Source organism: Lutjanus erythropterus, chromosome 5 (assembly GCF_056507025.1).
Source record: "Lutjanus erythropterus isolate fLutEry1 chromosome 5, fLutEry1.hap2, whole genome shotgun sequence".
Taxonomy (NCBI): Eukaryota; Metazoa; Chordata; class Actinopteri; order Lutjaniformes; family Lutjanidae; genus Lutjanus; species Lutjanus erythropterus.
Window position 1 is genome coordinate 39,847,060 of NC_139321.1, and position 13,981 is coordinate 39,861,040.

General features: G+C 36.8%; 1 protein-coding gene across 1 annotated transcript; it reads right to left on the bottom strand.

The window, feature by feature from the left end:
- Positions 1-1,647: 1,647 nt before the first annotated feature.
- LOC146327276 (catechol O-methyltransferase-like) lies at positions 1,648-7,828 on the bottom strand. Its single transcript, XM_084718485.1, has 3 exons — positions 7,568-7,828; positions 2,280-2,476; positions 1,648-2,176 (listed from the first exon to the last, which is right to left on the bottom strand). The coding sequence occupies exons 1-3, from the start codon at positions 7,821-7,823 to the stop codon at positions 1,829-1,831; spliced, it is 801 nt and encodes a 266-aa protein (XP_084574611.1). The 5' UTR covers positions 7,824-7,828; the 3' UTR covers positions 1,648-1,828.
- Positions 7,829-13,981: the final 6,153 nt, after the last annotated feature.

Genomic DNA, 13,981 nt, shown 5'->3' on the forward strand with positions numbered 1-13,981 from the left:
ACACTGACTGAGAAAGCTCACTTCTCCTGCTTGTGGACTCATGCCAGCAGTGCCTGCATGTATCAGGATGCATTACACATGAGCTTCAGACTTGAAAAAGTCAGGCCCATGTTGCCACCTAGACCTTGTTGTGAGCACTTTCATGTTGGAACTTTCTTTCTAGTAGAAAAAAGTAGTTCCTGTAGATTCTAATACAGCAAGAAAGTAGTTCCTACATGAAACTGCTCACAACAAGGTCTGAGTTTTATCTTAACCTGGTCATGATTTTTGGAAAGAGACACTGGTGCTGAATTTTTCAAAAGTATGATTTTGCACTTTGAGTAGCACAAGGTGAGTACCATCGAGTTCCTTTATACTGAAGAGAAGGCAGACATCGCTACAGCTAATATCTCCTAAACTTGGCAACTCACACCAAAACTGTCTCAATGGATAAACAGCACTACAGGTAAGAGGAAAAATGCTTAATTTTTATTTTGGGATGCACTGTAAGTGTTTCCCCTATCCTGGACCTCAGAGCTCACTGTCCTGCATGTTTTAGATGTTTCTCTGCTCAAACACACCTAATTCAGATGATCAGCTCATCATGAAGCCTCTGTCTGACAGCCTGAAGCCTGATAACAATCTGATCATGTGAATCAGGTGTGTTTGAGCAGGGAAACATCATGCAGGGCAGTGAGCTCTGAGGACCAGGGTAGAGAAACACTGACTGTCCCTTTAAAATATCATATAACTTACTTGTGGTGTAGGCTTAACCCAGAGGTCTGCAACCTTTACTCTCAATGAGCTATTTTTGGCCAAAATAAAAAATAAAATGTCTCTCTGGAGCTGCAACTATTACATTCTCTTTTCTCTGGATTTGACATCCAGGGAGACTTAAGAGTAGCCTGCGGCAAAACTTTGAGGAACAGGTGCCGATCCGTAGACCAAGTCTTTGAGGTGCGTTTTAGTTGGTAAAATATGAAAACCTTTCTCTTTTTTGTTTTGTAGGCTACATTCTATTACAATTGGAAAATGTAAGAATCACTTTAGGGATACAAACATAATAAATGAAAATTAAAATGTTTAAAAAAAAAGGTCATTTATTTGGTCAAAGCCACAGGGAGCTACTGGAAAGACCCCTGGCTTAACCACTGCTAGATCAGTCTCACATGCACTTAATCCTAGTACCAGTTTACAAAAGTAGGTACAGTCAAAGATAATTTTTTCATACATACACCAAACTCTGGAATGTGATGCCATATTATCTTAGAACAATGACCTCTGTTACATATTTTAAACTGGCATATAAACACTATCTGATGGAAGGACACACAACCACTGATTTAACCAATAAACTCTGCACCCTTCATTTAAGTCTGTGCCTTTCTGAATGTCTGTGTTGCTGTTCGTGTTTTTGTTTTTCATTGACTGTCTCTGTTCTGTGATGTGATTTTTTTGTCTTTCATGTGCTGCAGAACAGGAACCTGCCTTAAAGTAGTTGTGACTGAATCAGGTCCGTTTAAATGTAACTGTTTTTTTAATGTTACTTTTAATCTTTTCCCGTATAATAATAAATGAAATGAAGTGAAATGAACCAATGATGGAGGGTTAGATACAATTTCATAAACATTTAAGCATAAAATGAAAAAGTATTCAACAGTTTGACAAACTGTAGAAAATAATTTATTCAGCACATCTTTTTTTCCAATTCTCTGACTCACAAGTAATACTAAAGATGATAAAGTATTTAATACTGTTGGCTGATACAGACCACACAAACTGAAAGCACACACACACACACACACACACACACACACACACACACACACACACACACACACACACAACTTTAGATCTTGCTATCACCTGTCACTTTCATCATGTTTTCCTTTTGATATAAGATCTCCATCATAAACCAGGACTCTGACTTGATGCAGTAGCGGTCGGGCCTCGCTCTGATGTGATCCAGGATTTCTCTGAGACCCTCAGCTCTTTGGTTCCTGTAGATCAGAAGGACAGAGCATCCAGAGGGGCTGAGGAGCTCCTCTCTCTCCAGAGCCAGCAGGTCTGGAAGGTACTGCTGAGGGTCATGGTCCATCAGCACCAGACTGAAACCCTCACTGGTCCCTTTATCAGGCTCAAGATAAGGATGCAATGTTGGGATGGCCTCAGCTGAGCTAGAAGTCAACACCTGGAACTGCAGAGAATCAGAAGAGGACTAAAAGAGTTAAAATCCCTTAGTTAAGTGTTTTTAAAATGTAAATGTAGTGAAGTAAAAAGCTAATCTTCCCTGGGCATACCTGAGAGTGTTTGAAACCAGCTACAAGTATGATCTCCTCCCCTAAATCTGCTGTGAGAGGGTCCAGCTCCACTGTGATCAGTCTGCCAGCAGGGGGCAGCAGACGCAGCAGGCGGACAGAAGCATAGCCACAGTGCGTCCCCAGCTCCAACACACAGGAGGGACGGACACGCCTCACCACAGCATCCAACGCCTCAGCTAGGAGGGTTGACAGAAACAGGGAAGGTGTTGATTTCTTCATCAGTTTTGATCATTTTCAATTACAGCTTGATGCTATTGTGTCATGAATGCATAAATTCAAGTCCTACACATTTTAAACTTGATGACTTGCCTCATCCTTTCCAATCATTGACCTAAACACTGTGGACACACTGTAAAACTCAGTGCTCACGTTTATTCATTGTAATAAGCAGTGAAAACTAAAAACTTCAACTCATAATTTAGGAAGTTTACTGAACATTAAATAATTGTTTTATATTCTTAGAATTTATCAATTCTGTCCTGTAAAAAAAAGTTTTAGAGTTTTGAATCAAACTCTAAAAACTCAAAAAGTTTTGAAATGAAGTAAACAAAGTTTTACTGACCTACAATCTTTTGTTGAGATAATTTACTTTAGATAAAATTTAATGTTAGAGTTTTAGAAATAAAAAAAAAAAAATGAACCATTGTTCACTTTTTCTTCAACAAGTCTGTGCAACAATTTTTTGAAATATGCTTTTTTTGCGGGGGGGGGGGGGGGGTTCAAACTCAGGTTAAAGTGTATTGAAAGAAGAGAAGTAAAAAATATCTCAGTAAAATATTATTAGTTGGTAAAACTTTTTCAAAACTTAAGAGTTTAAGTTGGGTTCAAAACTCGAAAGTCTTTTGAATCAAGTTGCTTTGAAATTTTGAGTGTTTTGGAGAGGGGTGAATGAAAATTCTGAGTTTAGTTTTCTGCAAATTATTGAGTTGGCTTAATCAATCAGTTTAATTTATCTGTAATCACAAAGTACACAACAACTATATTTAAGCTCTGATAACCTCCAACTTTCAAAAACTGTGGCAACCTCAATTTTTTTGAGTGTTGCAAACTTGTTTGGGTTTACAGTGCATGAATTTCCAAACAAACAAATAAATTCTTACACTTAATTAGAACTTAATATACTCATATTGTTCCTGTTGTAATATATTATGGACCAATACATTTTTTCATCCATCAAGCCACTTTTTCTTTTTCAGAAATGGTATATAAGTAATGCAACTAATTTCAGGACACCATCTGCTTCACTGTTTGGTAACCACAATATTTTGTCCACATTTGACATTAATAGAATTTAAACATAATTTGTTTACAAAGCTCTTCATAAGACTGATAGCATTCCTAAAGTTTTCTGAAATAATTTTCAGTTCAATTCAGATCATCACTCATAAAAACAGACGGTCCAGTCATCTTCACATTCTCCCTTTTAAAACACGTCTCAGACAGTTTTCGTAAAAAAAAAATAAATACATATATAACATATATATATATATATATGTATATACATATATATATATATATATATATATACATACATACATACATACATACATATATATATATATATATATATATATATATATCTTTTTAAAGAATCCTAGAACTTTCATTAGTTAAGACTTAAGAGGTTTTTTTTTTTTTAGATATTTGTTTATATTGGTGGATATATTTTTCTTACTTTTTTTTCTTAATGTATCATTTTTCTTCTATTTCTTCTTTTCATATTTACTATTTGTCTGAGACCTATAATATAACAAAGATTTGAGGGTTTTTGAATCTAAAATATTTGGATTAATGGTAATCAGTAGTTGTATTTGCATTTTGATTTGCTCCAGTTTGTACCTGTGGGAAACCCGTTCAGCCTTACAACTGAAGACATGTATATTACAGGAGCAGAGACAGAAAGAAACTAGAAATTGTGGGTGTGAATGCTGACTAAACTGATGCTAAACTGCATTGCTGGCTTTAATTTGTATGAAGGAACAGCTACAAAAGTGTGAATAGCCTGGTTGGAAAAGTGGTAAAGGGTCTGATTAGTATCAATGGGATTTAAAAGTTAAACGAAACTCAAAGTGAAATATGTGGAAAGTTTGAATGGGTTTCCTGGCTTAAATTATGAATGAGATGTAGATACAACTTGAAAAGAATACAAATCGATGGGAAAGTGGAAAGGGTGTCAGAGTTGCTAAATATAGCATGAAGCTGGGAGCTGAGGTGCATATCTGGCTGAATTTTGTATGATGAAGCTGTTGAAGTATGAACGCTGAGTGAGTAGGAATACTTGGAAAAGTGGGAATTGGTCTAATTAACATGAATGGGATTTAAAAGTTGAATAAAAGTCATATCACATCTACATATTACACATTTTATCAGCTATGGCCTAAACTCATATCAGTCAAACCTTAGTCTCATCTGTGCTGCTCCTTCAAATGTTCATATCCCTGCACTAGAGCTGGGAACTCGAGTTAGTGACTCACACTTGAGTCACATTCAAGTCACAACTGAATCACTGTCAAACTTGTAACTTTTTTTATTGACTCCAGATTTGACTGGGATTCTTCATGGTGCCTTATAAACAATAAAAGTCTTTCAAAATTTCCAAACTACTCAAAATGTATCACTGTGTGCACTTGCCCATCAAACCACACAGACACTGTGCTGTCACAGTGGCCTCCACAGGATTTCTACCTTAAGTTGTAGCATTTGGATTTTCAAATGACCAGTAATATGGATAAAAACACTTTGGAAGCTTTTAATTTCCATATTATGTTCCTGGAAACCGATTAAAGCAGGTAAATATGCTTAGTCTTGAGCTGGAGTCAGTTTTCCAGATTCAAGTGCAGTGAGTTTCTAGAAAGAGTTAGAAAGTGCTGCAGTCAGCAGAGGCAAAACTAAACTACAATATAATCCCTCCGGGCAACTGCACACCATCAAAGTATGCCTGCTTTAAGTACCTGTTTTTGCCACTGACAGGGTGGGATTGCTGTTAGTCTCAACCTGACATGTCTGACAACATTATGGAAAGGATTGCTACTAGAGCTGCACAATATATCGTTTGAGCATCGTCATCGCAATGTACGTGTGCGCAATAGTCACATTGCAGGTCCTGCGATGTAGGAGGCAAATGAACTAAACGTTCAAGGGTACCTGACACACACTGCATGCAGCAATCCACCAGTCACAATCGTTCTTAATCAGTTTGCCAAAACAGACCACGCCCCTGCATATGGAGCGACTCGCAAGATCAGTGCAGGTTAATTGTCCACAAGATGGCAGCAGTGCAGCATAACATAAAGTGCTATTCAAGTCATCTGGTGAAAATTCCTGTATTTTTTCATATCGCAATATATATCGCAGGGTTAAAAAAAAATTGCAATGTCAGTTTTTTCCAATATCGTGCAGCCCTAATCGCTACAGAGGTAGATAATTTTATCATCATCATCATCTTCATTCAAGCTTGGCAAAAATAAAATAAAATCATTAAAAAAACCTCCTGGTTCATCGTTCCACTGTTCAAACAATCACCATTTCTGGTTTGGAAGAAATCAACCCTTTAATCACCATATTGGATGTGAAACTATTGGTAGAGGAGCGAGAGGGGAGGTTGACATCAGAGAAGCAGCAGGAGAAAATGGTGGGTAGAACCAGAATATTGTCGTCTGTTGAGAACAATAAAACATCTATTTCTAGTTTTAAAAAATGGATCTTACTCTCTAAAAAAGGTCTATCAGAAACAATCTGAAGCTGTTGGTGGCAAAAACAAACACTGTGGACTTTTGATGGTGCACATTAGCCTGAAGGCATTATGGTGTAGCTGAGTTTAGGTTCTGCTGGCTGTCACATTAGTCACTTAGACACAAAACAAGGGAAAATAGCTTGAAAAATACTATTATGAGTCACAGTCTGAGTTAAATCACAGGTCTTACTAATGGTCCAAATATAACAGCCAATAGCTCAGGATTAGACCAATTTCAAATGTTGTTGTCCCCATTAGTCACTTAGACACACAAACATGGGAAATAAGGTTGAAAGTTGAAAAATACTTTAGTTACCCTTTAACATTTCTGCCCTACAAAGAAAAAGGCAGTAACTTCTCAGAGTGCAGAACTGAGAAAAATGGCTTCAAAGTTTTCTTGTTGTTGAGCCAAAATAGCTGCACGCAGATAATTAGATATCTGTCAGTTTTACAGATTTATATCAGGTTGTTTCTACATCTTAATCCTGACCTCTGATTTGACCTTTGACCTTATTTGGAAGTTCCTGTATTCTGCCTTTGCAGAGCTCACCAAAAAAATATTTGGATCATACCAAATTTTCAATTCAGATGATCAGCTCGTCATGAAGCCTGATAATGAGCTGATCATGTGAATCAGGTGTGTTTGAGGAGGGAAACATCTAAAACATGCAGGACAGTGAGCTCTGAGGAGCAGGATAGAGGAGACACTGGGCCAACTTCTTCCATTGCTCAGTGGTCCAGTTCTGATGCTCACATGTCCATTGTTGGTGCTTTCAGCGGTGTACAGGGGTCAACATGGACACCCTGACTGGTCTGCAGCTATGAAGCCCCTTACACAACAAACTGTGATGCACTGTGTATTCTGACACCTTTTTTATCAGAACCAGCATTAACTTCTTCAGCAATCTGAGCAACAGTAGCTCGTCTGTTGTATCGGATCACACGGTCCAGCCTTCACTCCCCACAGGAACACCCACCAAGAGCTGCAGTTTTGGAGATGCTCTGATCCAGTCGTCTAGCCATTACAGTTTGGCTCTTGTCAAACTTGCTCAAATCCTTATGCTTGCCCATTTTTCCTGCTTCTAACACATCAACTCTGAGGACAAAATGTTCACTTGCTGCCTAATATATCCCACCCACTAACAGGTGCCATGATGAAGAGATAATCAGTGTTATTCACTTCACCTGTCAGTGGTCATAATGTTATGCCTGATCAGTGTATATAGTAGAATAATGCACACTGTATATTTCTTCATTTTCTTGCAGATATTTCAGTGGTGTCTCTATAGCTCTTTCCAGTTACTGTAATTTTGGCTCCCTATTTTCCCCAAATACAACACATTAGAGAGCAGATATTTGTCCATATGACAAAGGATGTCGTAAATGTCACAAAAATGCTTATTTTCTGGGGGAAAAAAAAGTTACTGCCTTTTTTTCTTTGTAGGGCAGATTTCTTCTCTGCACTGATTTCACAAAGACAATTTGTTATAACTCCATGCACCTGGTAACTAAAGGGATTCTGAAGCATACTGACCGGCCTGTTTACTGATGCAGAGGGAGGGGTGTGTCTCAGTGTAAAGGTTGAAGGTCTCCAGGACGCTGTCAGCTTTGCCGTGGGTGCATTTAGAGAACACGAAAGCATGTGTGTTCCTCACACACACTCTCCCTCGCACCAGCCTCAGTGCCCAGGTCAGAGCTCGACGACACAGCTTGGCAACGTTCATGCGATAACGACTGGACACCATGATGATGGCAGGAAGCAGCGGGACAGAAACAACCATGAGCCACATTTTGAAAAACATGGAGAAGACCTGAAAGGAAGAGACAGTTAAATCAGTTGTTTTAGCTATTCTAATTCTGATTTTGGTTTATCCTGGCTTATTATTTAAGAAGAAAGAAATCAGTGATTTAACCTCCTCTATCAGCCATGAAGAGAATTATTTCTATTTTGGTTAAAAGGTCATTTAAAGAAAACACAAATGTTCTGTATGTTGGCACTGTGTCACACTTAATTTACTTTGTTTTTGAAATAGGAGCATTTGCCAGCATTTCAGGATATACTGTGTACAATACATGTGTTTCTCCAGTTATTATAACTGGTCTAGGGTTGCAAATTTTGTCTGTTTTCATTAACTGACAGCTGAAAATGCTAAAAATCTATTAATTGATTAGTCATCAGTAATTAATATAATACAAAACAAATGTTTTTTTCTCATTTAGAGTTTAATTTTAAGTTTCCTTATTCAACAAATGGCTCCGCCAGACAAAACAATGTCAGATGAGGCACAGGCCATTTCTAGACTACTGATTAATGATCAATTAATACATTTTTAACTGATTAAATTCTTAATGTCAATTAACATCCCTAGTTTGACATTCTTCCTTGAGGGACTCCTTTTCTACCATAAAGTAAACTCACTAAGCTACATATTTTATGGATGTTTTTTTTTTTTTTAATTACTTTCAATGCCTAACAATAACAGTACAGAACAACTAATAATCTGTACGAACTGCAGGTTTGTGTAAGATGAGCAATTTCACAGAATTTTAAACAGATTATTTTTTTGTGAATATTGCATCAAATATGAGTTTTCAGAATATTTATTATTTCTCTGTTTGTATTATGTTTTTAAAAAATCTTTTTTCAACAATCATACATACTTAAATACTTCTTTTTTAACATATGTAGTGTCCCTTCTTCCTCGATACTTGGCTGTTGGTCCGATTAGTTCTTTGGTTGTTTAAACTAACAGAGGATGAAGCTGTTTAGCAGAGAGTGAGGGCTCTGTGAATAAAGCTTGAGTTTAAGTCTTAATGTGCCCTTCTCCTGTGACATTTATTTAAGTTTCTATCTTTAAAAATAATCTAACCTTTTGAAAATAATTTCATTTAGTCTTCTTTACAGACAGTAACAAAGAGCTCCGAAACAGGCCTGCAGTTTTATTACACCTCTTAAATCAAGAAGGCCTCTCAACCCCCTGTGAAGCACTGGTGACACTGAGTGGGATTTGGGACCCCCAGATTGGTATCAATTTATGATTTATATGATTTGTATTTTTTTTTAAATGGCAACCAGTGAAAATTACCTAGACACAATATGGTACCTCTGTTAGCATGAACCTACAGAAGTGTTTCAATTCTTGAATCAATGCACCTTTTAAATCAGTGTTTCTTCTATCTTGGTCCTCAGATCATGATCATGATCAGCTCATCATGAAGCCTCTGTCTGATAACAAGTTGATCATGTGAATCAGGTGTGTTTGAGCAGGGAAACATCATGCAGGGCAGTGAGCTCTGAGGACCAGGATAGAGAAAACACTGTAAATGTAGGACTGTCAAACTATAAATCAAATAGGCAGAGTGTGCATGTTTTACTTCCAATCAAATTCTACAGCAAGTGCTTTCACTGGATTAATCTGCAGTAAAACCTGAACAATTTGTCGTAATGTTATTTGTCTTTGTGGTTCTATAAATGTATTTCATTTTACAAGCAATAATAACAACTAGCATGGTTTTGGTGACATACCAGACATGACAGAATGGAACAATATTGTTCAAAAACCTGTTCAAAAATCAAAACACCAGATCAGCGATTTCTGCCGAGGTTTAGGGCTACATATGATATCATGAAGTTTATTTTTTTGCAAAACCCTCTCTAATTTTTAATGTCATTCCTCAAGGCACTGCCCTCCATCAACTGCATTGTGTAACAGCTAAAAAACAACTGAATATACTTATAGTATTATGTACTATTTTATAATAAATATCATTTAAAATTGGAAGAATATGGATTCTGAATATTCTAGTAGGTTATTAAAATTTTTTTTACAAAGACAATGAAAATTTTAACAATAAAAGTGAACTGATTTCTTGAGAGAGATGTAATTCACTACAAGGACATAGAAAGGAAGTAAACTTATTAGCAGTAAAGGTGTGATACTTGCCAAAGCAACCTGATGCCTGTCAAAGTTAGGAGTGCCTCCTGTCAAACACAGATGGACTGTCACGCCTGGGGGTAGAGAAGCTTAGCAGCATAACAAAAACAGCCAGCTGGCTGAAAAACAAACCATGATTTTCTCTTAGACACAGAGATCATGGGACAGAGTTGATGTCAAAGAAAACAACACTGAACTGTTTTTGGTATCCAGGAAATAGCAGCCTTAGGTACAGAAGAGAGGCGTGGCGAGTGAGTAGATCCTCTTTACAAAATGAACACACACACACACACACACACACACACAGTCTGCCTGCCTGGGAAACTCCTCCTCCCTGTTTTCAGTGCTGCTGCATTATTCCACAAGAGGTCAGCAAAGATGTAAGAATATCACCAAGCCTGTGGACAGTCTTGATCGGTATCTTCTAACTTCACAGGCTCATAGGGAATAAATATATATATAAACCTGTCAAAAAAGTTTGGAAATTTGTCTTTGGTCGATCATATCTCTGTTGCCATTGTATTATTAGCATTGTATCTTATATCATTTGAAAGCCTGTTCATTTCCCTTTATAATGATGTTCCATTTGTAAGGGTCCTGCATTTGTGGGATGAGCAGCACAGCTGATTATGTCGGTGGTTTCTCAAGTGAAATGTGCAAAATTTCCCTGCCAATGTCAAACAGCGTATTCTCCTTCTGGCTTTGACTATTATTTTGAGTAGTTTGGGGGATCATCTGATTGAACTCTCTATCTCTATCTAACTCTCTATTGGTAATTTTATGCTTTATTCATTGAACAAACAGTCAGGAGCCTTGGTAGCGGGTGGAAGAACCACACGCAGCCACCACAGCCTGGCACCTCCTCCTCCTCATGCTGGTCACCAGCCTGGTCACATGTTGCTGTGGGATGGCAATCCATCTCTGAAGCAGGATTTCTCAGGTCAGCCAACATGGTTGCATTGATCAGTGTAGCACGTATAACACGCCCAAGCTGTGTTCAGTTGGGTTCAGGTCTGGGCTGCTGGCAGGCCGTTCCATCTTCTTTACTCCCACATTCTGGATGTTACTCTGGTTCTGCGGGTGCGAGCGTTTACATTTACAATGTCCCCGAGATTGTGGAGACATGGGATTGCCACTGGCTGCAGCATCTCGTCCAAATATCTTACAGCATTGAGTTTGTCTCTGTGGGATCAGCTCAGGTGAGCTGCATCTGCTAGTGACCAACACATGTATGGTTGTTCCACCTGCTACTGAGGCTCCTGACTGTTTGTTCAATAAATAAAATGTACACTTACCAATATATCTTGTTTGTTAAAAAATCAAAAAAGGTAGCACATCTCAAGTCTGGAAGGACAAAATACTCACATTTCAGTTTTTTATTTGGCTCACATCACAAAAACAAACGCTTATACATTTCGGCACAAAGTCTTCATCAGAGTGTTTGTAATACTATGCAGGTTCAACTTGATGATATACACAAGGTCAGAGAAAAAACACAGCTGGGGGATGAACCCAATTATTCAAGAACCAATCACTTTTCTTTGTCTATGCCTCAGATAGCTCTCTTCAATATAACATTACGTCACAGAACACTATTATTATCTTGAAACTGTGCCTTACATGTGTAAGATAAAAAAAAAAAAAAATAAATAAAATAAATACATAAAAAATAAATAAATAAATAGTAAAGTAAATAAATAAATAATAAAAATAACAAAAAACTAAAAAGTAAAATAAAATAAAGTAATACTAATAAAAAGAGAAAGACAAAGAAAAAAAATATATATATATAAAAAAAAAAAAAAAAAAATTGATTAATTAATTAATTAATTAATTAATTAATTAATTTAAAAAAAAATTCTAACCCAGAAAACATTTTAGACTGAAGTCATCATTAAGTCCATTTGGTGCCATAGTGTTGAGTGTGTATATCCAGAACATTTCTCTTTGGGACAGTTTCTTTAGAATGTCTCCTCCACGAGTGGGTGGGGAACCATGATTGGCTTCTGCATAATGTTTGGCAATTGCATAATCCATATTGCCTGTGCGGATTGCAGTTTTGTGTTCAGATATACGCTGTTTCACAGGTTGTTTGGTCTGTCCCACATATACTAGTCCACAGGGGCATAATAACATATAAACCACATGGGTCGACTTACAGTTTATAAATTCCCGAATAGGAATTTTCCTCCCTGTGTGGGGATGATTAATTGACTTTGTATTTGTTGTATTATTGCAGCAGACACAATTGTCACATCTATACATACCAGTTGTTGTCAGCCATGTGGTTTTGTTTGATGTCATGATGGTGTTTTTGATAGTAGGTGCTCTCCTAAATGAAAAAAGTGGTGGAGACTTGCAGAAGTCCTTCAAAGATGGTTCTTCTTGAAGCACATGCCAGTGTCTCTTGATGATTTGTTTTATCTGTGATGCACAGTGATTATATTCAGTAGAGAAGCAATATCTTGTTTGTTCCTTCTTACTGATAAAGTTCAATCAGCCAATCCCCAAACTACTCAAAACAACAGAGTCAATACCAGCAGGAGAAACTCTGTTGTGCTGCTTATCCAACAAATGCAGGGTGATCATTGTAAAGGGAAATGAATAATGATTTAAGACACAATGCTAATAATACAGTGACAACAGAGATATGATCAACACAAATTAACACAAACTTTTTCTGACAGGTTTATTTCATAATCTAGAGGCGTTTATGTTTGTTTTGTAAAGTACTTTACTTTAGTGTTTCTTTTGAGAAATCCACCTGATCATGCTGACTTGTGTTTTTTATTATTATAATGTTTGCACTGACCAGAGGTAGAACTGTAGGAACTGTCTCTATAAAGATTTAAGGGCAAAACATCTGGTTTTAATCCACTGTAAATTTGTTGTGCATTCCAGCAAAAACAGCTGAGCATGTTTACAGGTGGGAAGCTGGTGAGATCTCAAAATTTACAATGTACATTACAGATTACAGTTAAAGTACAAGCTCATGTTTTTCTTGCCATCTTAAGGATCACAGAGAGCACTGACATTTACAACGTCCCCAAAACAGCCTTAACAGTGACCATCACAATGAGAATAAAGACATAACTGACTGAGAGAGGTGAATTTGAATTTACCGTTAAGTTATAGAGGAATTTTCTAGTTCAACATGAGGTTTAAGGTTGTCTTTAAAACAAAATAAATGTGGCAAAATACAACAGAATTGTATAGGCCTGGTGCAGGGAAACCCAGGTGAAATGAAGTTTACAAGTTTACACAACCTTTTAGGTACAAAATTGATTTTAATTGTTTTTGTCCTCATACAGATTCTAATCCAAATGAATAAAATAAATCAATTAATTAAAAAACTAAACTTTGCCAGAAAAAAGTTGGGTAAACTAAGTTGCCCTGGGTTTCCCTGCTCCAGGCCAATACAAAATGATCGATCACCATGAAAGACTTGCATCTTGCAACCATTATTATGTACTCTGGGATTGCCCAAAACTTTTTTCATAAATGCTGGAAACCATATTTCAAATATTTCAATATTCCATTTGACAGTCTGACCATGTATATTGGTATAACACGGAATATTCATACAACAATGTAAGACTGATTAAAAATTATAAAATGAAATCTACACAATGAAGAGACTGGAGATTTTCTATAAAAATGGAAATGGACAAATTCAGGGGAATGTGGTCAAAGAGGATTAGGTACATTATCCAGAGACCTGACCTGCTTTATTTGAAATTGCCATCTCCAACAGACTATTGCAGAGATGAGGAGCAGTGTTTCATGGGTAAATGAGTTTGTGTGACATTGTTGTTTCAAATGTCCATAGTTACTTTAAGCAAAATGAAAGGGAGAACAAAAGAAAGAAAATATTATTTATTTAGATAAGACTTAATGTAATTATTTAAGTTATGTCTGTATCATCATGTATTGATGTAAATGTGATTCATATACTCAAATATCTGTCAAACCTGGGCTGTGGATGATCTCCCTAATAAAAACAAATACATACT

Excerpts from the sequence above, each read along its gene's own strand:
- LOC146327276 (XM_084718485.1), bottom strand. The coding sequence starts at position 7,823 with ATGTGGCTCATGGTTGTTTCTGTCCCGCTGCTTCCTGCCATCATCATG. Across the intron at positions 2,477-7,567 it reads CTGCATCAGTAAACAGGCCG|CTGAGGCGTTGGATGCTGTG; the intron begins GTCAGTATGCTT and ends CAACCCTCCTAG. Across the intron at positions 2,177-2,279 it reads CTGGTTTCAAACACTCTCAG|TTCCAGGTGTTGACTTCTAG; the intron begins GTATGCCCAGGG and ends GATTCTCTGCAG.